This window comes from Indicator indicator, chromosome 10 (genome assembly GCF_027791375.1).
Source record: "Indicator indicator isolate 239-I01 chromosome 10, UM_Iind_1.1, whole genome shotgun sequence".
NCBI lineage: Eukaryota > Metazoa > Chordata > Aves > Piciformes > Indicatoridae > Indicator > Indicator indicator.
Genome location: NC_072019.1, coordinates 1615851 through 1627996, shown reverse-complemented (window position 1 = coordinate 1627996; position 12146 = coordinate 1615851). Strand labels below are relative to the sequence as shown.

The 12146-nt window shown below is 52.8% G+C and overlaps 1 protein-coding gene across 2 annotated transcripts; it reads left to right on the top strand.

Moving 5' to 3' along the window:
- Nucleotides 1-209: 209 nt before the first annotated feature.
- On the top strand, nt 210-6186 carry RGS4 (regulator of G protein signaling 4). 2 transcript variants are annotated; one of them, XM_054384022.1, is made up of 5 exons: nt 210-265; nt 2861-2965; nt 4221-4282; nt 4994-5160; nt 5783-6186. In XM_054384022.1, the coding sequence occupies exons 1-5, from the start codon at nt 222-224 to the stop codon at nt 6032-6034; spliced, it is 630 nt and encodes a 209-aa protein (XP_054239997.1). In that variant the 5' UTR covers nt 210-221; the 3' UTR covers nt 6035-6186. The 2 variants fall into 2 exon arrangements, with proteins under 2 accessions (XP_054239997.1, XP_054239996.1); XM_054384021.1 differs by lacking the exon at nt 4994-5160 and having other exon boundaries at nt 222-265; nt 5783-5872.
- The last annotated feature ends 5960 nt before the right edge of the window (nt 6187-12146 follow it).

Sequence of the window (12146 nt, the reverse complement as noted above, 5' to 3'; positions counted from 1 at the left end):
TTTCTCTCGGGTGGGCAAAAAGGGGCCGGGTGCTGCCGCTGTGCTGACTCCTGACTGGGTCACCCAGAGCTGCTGGGCTGGCTGGGCTAGGCTATAAAAACAGAGCCGGGGCAGCGCAGCCGGCTCAGAGACCACAGCCAATTCTGCAGTCTGCAAGCAGCCTCTGCCGCCTCCTGCCTTCTTGTTTTTCCTGGAGTACAAGACCCGACCTCGGGAGCAAAATGTGCAAGGGACTCGCTGCACTGCCAGCCACTTGCTTAAAAAGGTACTGTTTATTTCGGAGCAGCTGCTAATGGTCTTCTTAGTCTGGAGATAGGCAGCGCTTTGCACTGTGCGTCTGAAGCGCCAGTGGCAGATTCAGCTCTGGTTTCTTTTTCCAGATTAGATAGAAATAATTGCTTAGAGGCTTTTTATCTGTTAGGCAGAAGCGGAGTGACATGGAGGTTTTGTTGGGGGCTGCGGGAACTCTAAACCCATCCTTCCCACCAGCAAAACAAGCAGCTGCTGGCGCTGCTCTGGTTTGGTATTCCTGTCATCTGCTTCTGCCGCAAGCTTTGCTCCCCTTTTCTCCTCTGCAGCCTTCCTCTGCTGGGTTTTGGGTTGCTGGCTGTTTTCCTGAGTCGGGAAACAAGGCAGATGGAATGTCAAGGCAGATGGAATGTCAACAAAATCGAGGGTCGTTCCCCAAAATGCATGACAAATGTCAGAAACTCAACCTGGCAGGACCCAGAGACCCGGCTGGCAGCGGGCAGGGGAGGAATGCAGGGCAAGGGAAGGGTGCAGGGAAGGGGAGGGTGCAGGGTAGGGGAGGAATGCAGGGCAAGGGCGGGGTGCAGGGCAGGGGAGGGATGCAGGGCAGCCCAGGGCACCAGGGGTCTGGATGCGGCACCAGCCAGTGGGGGTCAGCCTGCATCCCTCGGGTGTGTGCTGATGGTGAGGGGACCAGGGCAGGCTGTAGCCTCGGCGCACGGTGCTGTGGGGTCGGTGTGGGGCTAGTCATACCCTTGTGTGGTGCTGATCAAGAGGGGCTGAGCTGTACTCCTTGCCATAGGTGCAGGATCTGGCTACACCCCAGTGTGCGTGGTACTGGCCAGGCATCCCTGAGCAGGCAGGGCACAGTCTGTGCACTCCCAAGTCCCACAGCCCGGTGTGAGGAGATCTCTGTGCCTGCAAGGAGACCCCCTGAAGGGGGTGTTACTCCCTTTCAGGTGCTATGGGGCCTGGAGATGTCCAGCAGAGTGGCCCAGGTTCCTAGAATGGCTTCTGAACTCCCTGCTCCTCTAGTCCATGCACACTCGCGTGGGTCTCTGCTGGAGCAGACCTGCTTTCTGGCCACTTACGCCTTCAGGAGAGCTCCTGAGGCTGCTTCCCAGAGACTGTGCAATGGGAGAGGCTTGAGAAAATGCAAACTGAGGCTCAGCCTGCTCCTGTCCAGGAAAAAAAAGCTCCCTGCTTGTGGTGAATTTGAAAACAAGTGCTGAAAAAGTAATGAAAAATATATTTATGCCCTCACCTCTCAATTTGCAGGGTGTGGGGGGAAGGACATTTTTAAAAATGCAGAGAAAAAAAAGTAAACATCTCTTAACCACCTTTGTCCAGGATCCCCAAGAAAATCCCTCTCTCCCAGAAAGCTGAGGGATTCACTGCAAGCAGTAGCATCTTGTTTTCTCCTTCTTCCTTCCTGCAGACCTGAGCAGTCCCCCTCTGGGGGCAGGCAGCCCGAGTCTGGCAGCACAGAGCACCCCACCTCTGCCCTGGGAGGGCCTGGGTGTTGGCCCTGCTTACACACTCCCTGCTCTAAAGAAAATAGGTTTCCTTTGCTCTCCTTGCAGTGCTGGAGTTGTTAAGGAAACATTTATGATCGTAAGCAAGCAGAGAGATAAGATATGGCCAGGGCTGTGACAAGGTGCCAGGGCTGTACCAAAGAGCAGTCCTGGCAGGCTGAGCTGCTACTGGAACTCAGCCCTTGTGGCACAACCTCTTGATCTTTTTAAGGCTCTGATCCGAGGAGCAGGAGAAGAATTTCCTGCTCATGCTATTGATGCACCCTGTGGCAGGCCAGGGCTTGCACCCCTGAGAAAGCAGCAATGATTTAGCCACCCCCTTGCTCTTAAACTGGAAGGAAATCCAGAGGGCTGCCGAGGCAAAAGAGGCAAATACCAGCTGCACGTCTGGATGCTGCTCTCAGGCAATGATTGTCCTGCAATGATTCCCATGCTGGGAAACAGGACAAAATTAAGCACACATCCTCGGAGGAGCATACTATCAGTGTGTGCTGGCTGTGCTGAGGTTCCTGGCTCATGACTTAATCTCACTTTGTAGTCCTGCTCCAAGCCCTTTGCTTCCTTGCCTTCCCTCTGGGTCACTGGCAGCTGCTTGAAGAGGTGGCCTGGCATGGCCCTGCAGTTCCTGTACCTGAGTGCTGAGGTAGGGAGATGGCAAAGACTTCAGGAGAGTATTAGTAAGGGTGTAAGAACCAAACATTGGTAGCAGGGCAGATCAGCTGAAGGGAAAGTGACACATTTGCAGCATGGCAATATCTTCTGTCACAGTATTTGACCTGTAAGTAAGCAGTAGGAAAGCAGCAGCGTCTCCCCCTTTGCCAGCCCTGCTTCTGGGCTGATGACCTTACCAACAGGAAAACGGTGCTGCTGAGCGTGAAAAATGATTTCTTTGATCCTGCTGTGTTTGTCTAGAGATAGAAATGTGCATCATGTCAGGAAAGCCACCACTGGGGTCACCAGCCGTGACCTGCGTTTGTGCCGCTGGGGAGTGCTGAAGGAGCTTATTGTGGCTGAGGAGGCTGCAGGGGGAGTTGTAATGCATTGTCTTCATCTCCTGCTTGAATTGTTTCTTGCAGTGCTAAAGACATGAAGCATCGTCTGGGCTTCTTGCTGCAGAAGTCAGACTCCTGTGACTACAGCTCCTCCCAGGGCAAAAAGGAGAAAACATCTTCGAGCCAGAGGTAAGAGCAGGTGCTGCCATGGAGTTAAGGCCAGGCTTGCTGCAGCATCTTGTCCACTTCTTCACTGAGCTGAACTTCCTTAGCATTTCTGCTGATGCTTCTCAGCACCTCCTGAACGTCTGAGCTTGCACCTAGTGTGGCAGTAGTCCTCAGATATTGACAGTCCCTTTCCCCACAGAAGGCTGAACTAGAGATCCCTTTCTGCCAATACTTGTGTGATTCAGTGTGCAAGTGCACATGGAAAGATTGTGCAGCCTCCTGCACAGGGCAGTGCTGCCTTTACAAGCCCCACTGCAATTTGACACGTTGCAAAATCAGCATCCCTCTCTCTTGGAGATGCATTTGTGCAGGGGACTGCACAGCTTCACAGGGGCATTGGCACAGACAAAAGAGAGAGCAGCCTGTCAGGGGATCACTGCCCTCACAAAGGTGCAAGTATATGGTGTCCTTTGCAAGGAAGCCTCCAAAGGCCAAGCTGTGCTCCTGGAATAGATGGGCACTAAGATGTTCTGGTGTGGTAGGAGAAATGAATGCAGGATGCATTCCCATGTTCCCTGTGTGTTTCTAGCTCCTGTGTTCCTCTCTCATCCATACAGCTACTGCTCCCCTGACAGGTTAACGAAATCAGCCCTTTGAAGGTCCCTGGTGTGACCTGTAAGAGTGATCCTAGAACCATAGAATCATAGAATTGTCAGGGTTGGAAGGGACCTCAAGGATCATCCAGTTCCAACTCCCCTGCCATGGGCAGGGACACCTCACACTACAGCAGGCTGCTCACAGCCACATCCAGCCTGGCTGCAAAACCCTCCAGGGATGAGGCTTCCAACACCTCCCTGGGCAACCTCTTCCAGTCTCTCACCACCCTCATGGGGAAGAATTTCTTCCTAACATCCAATCTGAATCTGCCCATTTCTGTTTTTTTTTTTTTCCCCATTCCCCCTAGATCCTCAGTCCATACCCCAGCAAAAGATGCAGCCAGTCACAAAATAAACACAAAGTCACCAACAATTTTTCCAGTCAAATTCCTTCCCAGCCTTTGGCTGGTGATGGGGGTTGCAAACTGGAAATTCTGTAGCTTAGATCTGGGTTCTCCAAGGCTCTCTCCAAAGCAAGCAGAGATTACCTTCTTGGTCTCTCGTGCCTGCTCTTAGAACAGTCAGGGAAAACAATTTTCTAACGGTGCTGAGCAAAGATCCAAATTTGTCCTCCCTTTTCTCCCTTTAAATCCTATCTTTCCTCCTTTGTCTCCATTTAGGGTTAGCCAAGAGGAAGTCAGAAAATGGGCAGAGTCTTTGGAAAACCTGATCCACCATGAGAGTAAGTAAAGAGAGCCCTTCTGTGCCTACGGAGTATGTGTGCTGTGAGCAGTCCCTGGAGGGACTTGGGGATGATATCTTAAATCTGTTAGCAGCACACAGTAGCTCCTTGGGCCAAACAGGCACATAGGAGGGGTCTTGAAAGGACCTTTTGGTCAGATGAAAGGGATAATTCCAGGGTATCATGAATGGGACCCTGTCATACTGCTGAGTTGTCTCTTTTGTGAAGGGAACTGGTTTAGTCCCTCTGCAGGGGACGGTGAGGCTGCAGCACACAGTGGTCTGAACAAGAACCAAAAAAAACCAGAGAGACTGTTTGCAGTTAAGAACCTGAGAGATTTTGTCTTCCCATCAATTTCAGGCTACAGTGATGTCCTTTGTGTTGTTCCCATGGCCTGAGACTCTGTGGAATGTATTGATTGTCTTCTTGAGGCCTCTTGGGAACATGTGAACTGCTTGTGTTCTCCTGGCTGAGACACTGAAGGTCACAGTGGAAGAGCAGGCAGCTGAAGACTCACATGTAACATCCCCATGGGGCCTGCCTGAATTCCAGCCTCCCTAAGCTGTGGGGATAGGCAGCTGTCCCTGCTGCTAGCCTCAGGCTACCTGCTTGTTCAGCTCTGGGAAGCAGAACCCATTATTTGCTAAGTCACTAGGGTCCACAGGAACCAAGACTCTTACCTGATCTGGATTTCCTCTCACCTATCTGCAGGAGGACTGGCTGCTTTCCGGGCTTTCCTCAAATCAGAGTACAGCGAGGAGAACATCGAGTTCTGGGTCAGCTGCGAGGACTACAAGAAAACCAAGTCACCAGCCAAGCTCAGCCCCAAGGCCAGAAAGATCTATGATGAGTTCATTTCGGTGCAGGCAACAAAAGAGGTATGTTCACAGAACATTTCTTGGGCAAAAGTATCATCCTAAATGCTGAGCCAGGCGAGCAGCGCAGGGAAGGGTGTGTCAGTAGTTGAAGGATGCTGCTCCGCTGCTAGTCAACAAGGAAATGCTGTCATTTTTACTGCACTTGTATTAAACTTGGATACAGAGAAAGGGACCTCTCGTAGAAGTCCCCAGAGGACTGTGATTCCCAGTGTCCCAGCTGCTCCTGTGCAGTAGTTTGAGGTTCCTGGCTGGCTGCATTGCAGAGAGAGCTGTGTCCGTCTAAACTTGGATACAGAGAAAGGGACCTCTCGTAGAAGTCCCCAGAGGACTATGATTCCCAGTGTCCCAGCTGCTCCTGTGCAGTAGTTTGAGGTTCCTGGCTGGCTGCATTGCAGAGAGAGCTGTGTCCGTCTGCCCTGGCAGTCTGTCTGGCAGCAGAGATGCTTTGGTATCCAGCTGCACAGATTCTGACAAGGCCATGGGGTGTCAGGCACCCAATTCAGACAAGTGGCCACCAAGGGCAGCTGAAGCACACTTGCTGGAGAGGCAGTTGGGATATTCCCTTACAAGCGCCAGCAGCTTCTGGGACACATTCTGCTTACGCTGCCCCTTTGTCCCCCAGGTGAACTTGGACTCCTGCACTCGGGAGAAGACAAGCCACAACATGCTGGAGCCCACGCTGTCCTGCTTTGACGAGGCCCAGAGGAAAATATTCACCCTGATGGAGAAGGATTCCTACCGCCGTTTTCTCAAGTCCCCCTACTACCTGGACTTGGTCAGCCCCCCTGGAGCTGGCTGTGGGCCAGAAAGCTGCAAAAGAAGCCACACTCACACCTTAGACTGCAACTCCAACATCGTCTCCCAGTGTGCCTGAGCCTGCAGCAAGGCAGGAGCAGGCTGGGCTCCCGCAAAGAAACCCACACAGGGCAGCAAAAGCGCTCCTTGGCATGAAGCAACAGAGCTGTCTCCAGTAGATGTCCAATGTCCCAGTTGTATTCCATGTCATGCCACAGCCAGCATTCGTAATCCAAGCCAGGCTCAGTTTGTGTAGCAAACCCTCCTCTGACTCCCACCAGTGTAGGAGCCCTGGGGTCTGTCTGACATGAAGGCTGGGTGCAGTCACTGCATGCCTGCTGTGTTTCTGGCGAGCCCTGGAAGCCCAGGAGGGGTGGTAGGGAGAACAAGCTCAGAGCCAGCACTGCCCAGCGAGGCACCAGAGTGGCAGTGCTGTGGTGTGACACCTAACGAGGAGCAGGGGAAAGTGGAAGCCAAGGGAAGCGTTGGGGACTGTGACCTCCCCTTTGTAATTGGGAAAAGCTTGGCTGGGAAAGGACTTGCTCTGGTCCTTAGCTGTTCCCAAGTGTCTCAGCCTGCAGTACTAGTTGCTCATAACTCAGGCTGTGCTGCATCACAGTAATCAGACAGGAAGACTTCCTACTCTTCCTTGAAGGGAGAATAAAACTTTTCAAACAAAGAGCCTCCCTCAATCACCACAGCCACCATCACAGGGAAGATGTCCCCTCTGGCCACTGCTGCCTCCACAGCATTTAATTGATGCTGGCCAAGGATCTTTCCTAGAGCTGTAGAGAGCTATTCTTTTGGAGGGAGGTTTATTATTTCATACAGTATTAGTTGTGTCCTTCACGCTCCCAGGTTAAACACTGTAGCTGAGTGGACCGGAAGCATGTTCCTGCCCTCCCAGACTGGCAGGTGTAGAACAGCAACTCTGGGAGTGCCATCTGAGTTCAGGTTTGCCTGCCCTGGCTTGTGTGGAGCACTTTGTGAGGACATAGGACAGCAACAGCTGGGGAGGGAAGACCCTTGCCTGTGAGTGCTTGAAAATGCCTTCTTTTATTCCATATGTTATTGGAGTTTATCATTCAGCAGTAGCAGGACTCACTTTTTTCCTGAAGATGGCAGGAGGAACGTGTTGGTCTGCTGCTCCTGGGCTTTGCCAGAAGGCAGTTTACTTCTTAATTAATCACTGCAGTTAGACATGGCCTTCACTGGGGGCTTTGGGGCTGGCACTGACCTGCAGCTGGAGGCACAGGGAACAGGTGCAGGGCTTGTGTCTTGCTCTGCAGAACTGGATATCGCCAGGCAGCAGCTGGGACTGCCTGCTCTGAGCTGTCCAGTGGCCACTGGTGACACTGTCCCCAACCCTTGGTCTCTCCTTGGTTGGATATTGCTGCTCTGACACCCGTCCTCACTCTGCATCCCAGCCCAGCCAACAGTTCTCACACCGGGGTTCTGACACGGCAGGAGGAGGCTGTAGTTCTCCAGTAGGCACATCCAGGCCCACAGAGCAACATCTCTTTTGACATTTGCTTTCTTTGGTATTTGTCCTATTGCACTGACACACACCTCCCTGCATGTTCAGCTAAGAGATGGAGAGGCTTGCTAAAGCTCTGAACATAGCCAAGCATGTGGCTATGGGTTTTTTTTCCCCCCTGATCCTGGGAACTCCTCATAACTATTGCAAAAACTGTGCTGAGATTTAAATAATGATGACGAACACATTCTGAATAAAAGCATTTACATTAGTCCCTTCTAAAATGCCATTGTGTGCTGAGCCAAAGAATAGGCAGGGAGATGCAAATCACTGGCCAAAGTTACTCTACCAAAAAAAAAAAATTTACAAAGGGTTTCACTCAGGTTATTTGGAATTATGCAAAGACATGATTGAGTATGAGCCAGAAACGTGCTCTGGTGGTCAAGAAGGCAAATGGGATCCTGGGGTGTTTTAGAAGGGCTGTGGTTAGTAGATTGAGAGAGATTCTCTTCCCTCTCTACTCTGCCCTGCTGAGGCCACATCTGGAATACTGTGTCCAGTTCTGGGCACCTCAGTTCAAGGACCTCAGGGAACTGCTTGAAAGAGTCCAGCACAGAGCCACAAAAATGCTGAAGGGAGTGGAACATCTTCCTTACGAGGAGAGACTGAGGGAGCTGAGGCTCTTTAGCTTGGAGAGGAGGAGCCTGAGAGGTGACCTCATTGCTGTTGATAAAGATGTGCAGGGTGAGTGCCCAGAGACTGGAGCCAGGCTCTGCTGGGTGATGCCCAATGACAGCACAAGGGACAATGGGTGGAAGTTGAGGCATAGGAAGTTCCATGGAAACAGGAGGAAAAGTTTTTTCCCTGTGAAAATGACAGAGCACTGGAACAGGATTCCCAGGGGGGTTGTGGAGTCTCCCTCTCTGGAGATATGCAAAATCCACCTGGATGAGTTCCTGTGTGATTTGCTCTGGGTGATCCTGCTCTGGCAGGGGGGTTGGACTGGATGAGCTTTTGCAGTCCCTTCCAACCCCTAACATTCTGTGATTCTGTGAAAACAGCCTCTATATCCTTCAGGCACCCTCAGCACCATGAGCTTAGGAGACACTGGGCATTTGGGGGTCCAGTGAGCTCAAGGCAGGGGTTATCCATCCTCGCCTAGGGGCTGGGCTGAGTGTGGGGCCCCCTTGACAGCCTTGGAGGGGGGAACGTGAGCCTCACTGCAGGTGTTTACCCACCCAGCACCCCAGAGGGGAGTACGTTTCAGATCAGAACTCAACCTGCCCCTGGGACCAAACCCCGCGAGTGCAGAGCTGCTGCCCAAAGGCAGCATGGGTGGGGAGGAGCTGGGCTGGCTCCTGCTCAGCCTCTCTGTCTGCAGGCACTGCAGCTACTGCTGGAGTGTGAGCCAGCTCTAGGCAGCGGGACAGGGTGCCCATGCCCTGCTGGCACTGCGGGCTTCCCTCTGGAGCAGCTTCCTGGGATGATATTTTTGTTCTGTTTGGCTTGGATCAGAAATGCTGTGTCCAGCAGGAGCAGGCAGGGGATTGTCCCCTGGGACTCAGCTCTGGGGAGGCCACCCCTTGAGTGTTGTGTCCAGTTTTGGGCACTTCAATACAAGAGAGATGTGGAGGTGCTGGAGCCAGGGCAGAGGAAGGCAAGGAAGCTGTGAAGGGCCTGGAGAATAAATCTGATGAAGAGTGACTGAAGAAGCTGGAGATGGTTAGTGTGAAATAGAGGAGGGTGAGGGCAGACCTCATTGCTGTCTATAACTCCCTGAAAGGACATTGTAGAGAGGCTGCTGCTGGTCTCTTCTCCCAGGTAATTAGTGATAGAACAAGAGGGAATGGCCTCAAGCTGCCACTGGGTAGGTTTAGACTGGACAATAGGAAGAATTTTTTTCCCAGCAAGAGTGGTCAGGGATTGGAATGTGCTGCCCAGGGAGGTGGTGGAGTCCCCAAGCCTGGCTGTGTTTAAAGGTGGTTTGGATGTGGTGCTTGGGGCTATGGTTTAGGGGTGACCCTTGTAGAGTAGGGTTCTGGGTTGGACTTGGTGATGCTGAGGGTCTCTTCCAACCTGAATGTTTCTGTGATTCTGTGATCTGTTGCAGCAGAAGCTCTCAGAGGCTCTCAGAGGTCTTGCAAGGGCTTTTGGGGGTAAGTTTTGGGAGTGCCCTGTAAAAGGTAAGGGAGATGCTGCACCTTCAGTGCAAAGAGACAAAATGAACAGTCTGTGGAGAGAATAACAGATATACTTTTATGTGTGAATTACTGAGTGGTACAAGAGTATGAGTTAACACAACCAGTTCCTCAGCACACACCAGCACCCCACGTCTTCCCCTCATGAAGATCTCCACTGGAAATCACACAGGGAACAATGTCAGACTGAAAACCTGCTGCTCACAGCTGTGAGGAGCCAATACTCTTCTTCTGACTCTGCTCCAGCCATTGGCCACAAACACCACCTGGATGCATTCCTGTGCAGACTGCCCTGGGTGATCCTGCTCTGGCAGGGGGCTTGGACTGCATGATCTCTGGAGGCCCCTAATGTACTGTGATACTCAGCACCCTCCAGGGAGTGACCAAGGGCTCCAGGGAGCCTGCACAAGCCCTGGGACACTCTCAGCCTGCAGTGGGCAGCTCCCACCACTGCCTTGCAGGTTTCAGCAGTCCCCAGGGCACTGGGCAGTACTGGCAGAGCCCTGCCTCAACATGTCAGGGGAGGGCTGGGTGATTCTTACCATGGCCAGTGAGGTGCAAGGGCCCAGGTGACTGAAGTAACCAGAAACCACGCAGCAAACCATCCCCTGGTGTTAATGGCAGGGATGCAGCTGCTCAGACCCCTCCTCCACCTACTCCCAGGGTGAGGAGTGGGCACCAGGGAGGCAAGGAGGCAGTGCCTCGTGTCTGGGGACCCTGGCTGCAGCATGGGGTTGCCTTGCCCCACGGCAGGGCGTTGGGGTCCCTTGGAGAGCACGAGACCTGCCTCCTGCACCAGCTCAGGTGCCAGGATGCGCCAGGGCTGTGGGCACCCAGCTGCCACTGGCACAGGGTGGTTTCAGAGGGTGTTTTGGAAGGTGCACCTTTGTGCTCACGCAGGTAGATGGCCAAGGTTTCCCTCAATGGGGTCCAGGACTGCACTAACACCCCACACACACTCGTCTCTGTGATGGATCCCAAACCATACATCCAGAAACTGCTTTTTGGCCCTCTCCCTCACTGCACCCAGATGCCTGTGTTAGGAGTAGGTATGTATGAGTGTGTGTATACTTGGATGTGTCTAGAGGGATATGGATGTACAGTGCCATGTGGATAGTGCCCATAGGTATGACAAATTTCATGAGAGTAAGGGTGATAAAATACACAAAATGAAGTATTTCCTACCAGAAGTATAATGGTTGCTATCTGCCTGACAGTGAATACCTCTGGGCTGTGGAGAGCTCAGCCATGATGCGGGGACAGGCATTGCCTCCTTTCTGGGGAGAGCCTGCCTGAGTAATTAGCCAAAGGACCCTTCTACACAAACACAACTTCCCAAGAGCTCCAAAACGCTTGAGGGGCCATGCTTGATGACCACCCAATATCTTCCTGGCACCTGTTCAGTCACCTCCTAAAGCAGGCTTCTAGTCCTCTAGCAGAAATCGAGCTGGGGAGGGATTTACAACAGAGCTGTTTCACCTCTCCTGAATCCAGCCTCCACCTTTCTCCTTGGCAGACACGTACCCAGCCACCTTCTCCCCACCCCACACATGGCTGTGGCAGCTAATGGCAGCTCAGGTTTTGCTAGCATGCAGCAAGCCAACCTCCAGCAGCATCCCAGCACTGGCACTTTTGAACTGTGAGGGTATCTGGAAATAGCTGCCAAAGGATGAAGTAAAGCTGAAATATCTGAGTCTCTCTGCAGGGCAGCCCTGATTGGGTCTGCATTTCCATGAATCACACTGCAAATAGGGACCTTGAACATGCTGAACCCCCTTCTCTTGACACCACTTCACAGAGCATTGAGAGGGTGCAGGGAGCACCCTGCAGCAAAAGGGGTGGCCAAGTCCCCACTCCTGTGCTCAGCACTGCCTCCCCATTGTTGCCCCCCTGCTCTGGCCAGTGGGCACTGCTGGGGGATCCTATGTCCTTCTGATGGGACCCTCCTGCTCCTGGTGGGCTCCCCTGGGCTCTTCAGGGCTGCCCAAGCTGCCTCCCTGTGCTCACCCAAGGGAAATGCCCCACGAGCATCAGCCCCTGCTGCTCCAGCACTGACTTTCCCAGGCCATTTGCTCCAGACTTTAAAAAAAAAAAAATAAAAAAGGTCACATTTGTGACAGCCTCCATCCTTCCCCTGCCTCCCCATCCCTGCCTGGAACACACAGCCCACTTCCTGCAGCTTGGGATATGTTTTTCTTCATCGCCATAGTGACAAGACATAAATATTTGGGGCTGGTGGGGTTTTGATCAGATCTTGAAAGTCTTAAAGAGGCTGGCAAGCCCCTTGTTTATGTTACTGCCTTTTGGATGGAGTCTCATGACTTGCAGTCCAGGTGGAGCAGCCTGATGGGGGATGGCTGCTCTGGGGTGCCAGCTGGGAGCGTGGTCGCTTGTTATTTTGCCTGCTTCTGGAGAGCTGCTGGCTGAAGCAGCTCAGTGCAAGCCAAAGCCCTGCAGATGCTGGACCAGGAAACCAGCGCAGGGATGGAACATCCATGCCCTGTGGGGGGGGGAGC

Coding starts and splice junctions, on each gene's coding strand:
- RGS4 (XM_054384022.1), top strand. CDS start 222: ATGTGCAAGGGACTCGCTGCACTGCCAGCCACTTGCTTAAAAAG. Junction 4,283..4,993: donor AAACCTGATCCACCATGAGA/GTAAGTAAAGAG, acceptor ACCTATCTGCAG/GAGGACTGGCTGCTTTCCGG. Junction 5,161..5,782: donor CGGTGCAGGCAACAAAAGAG/GTATGTTCACAG, acceptor TTTGTCCCCCAG/GTGAACTTGGACTCCTGCAC.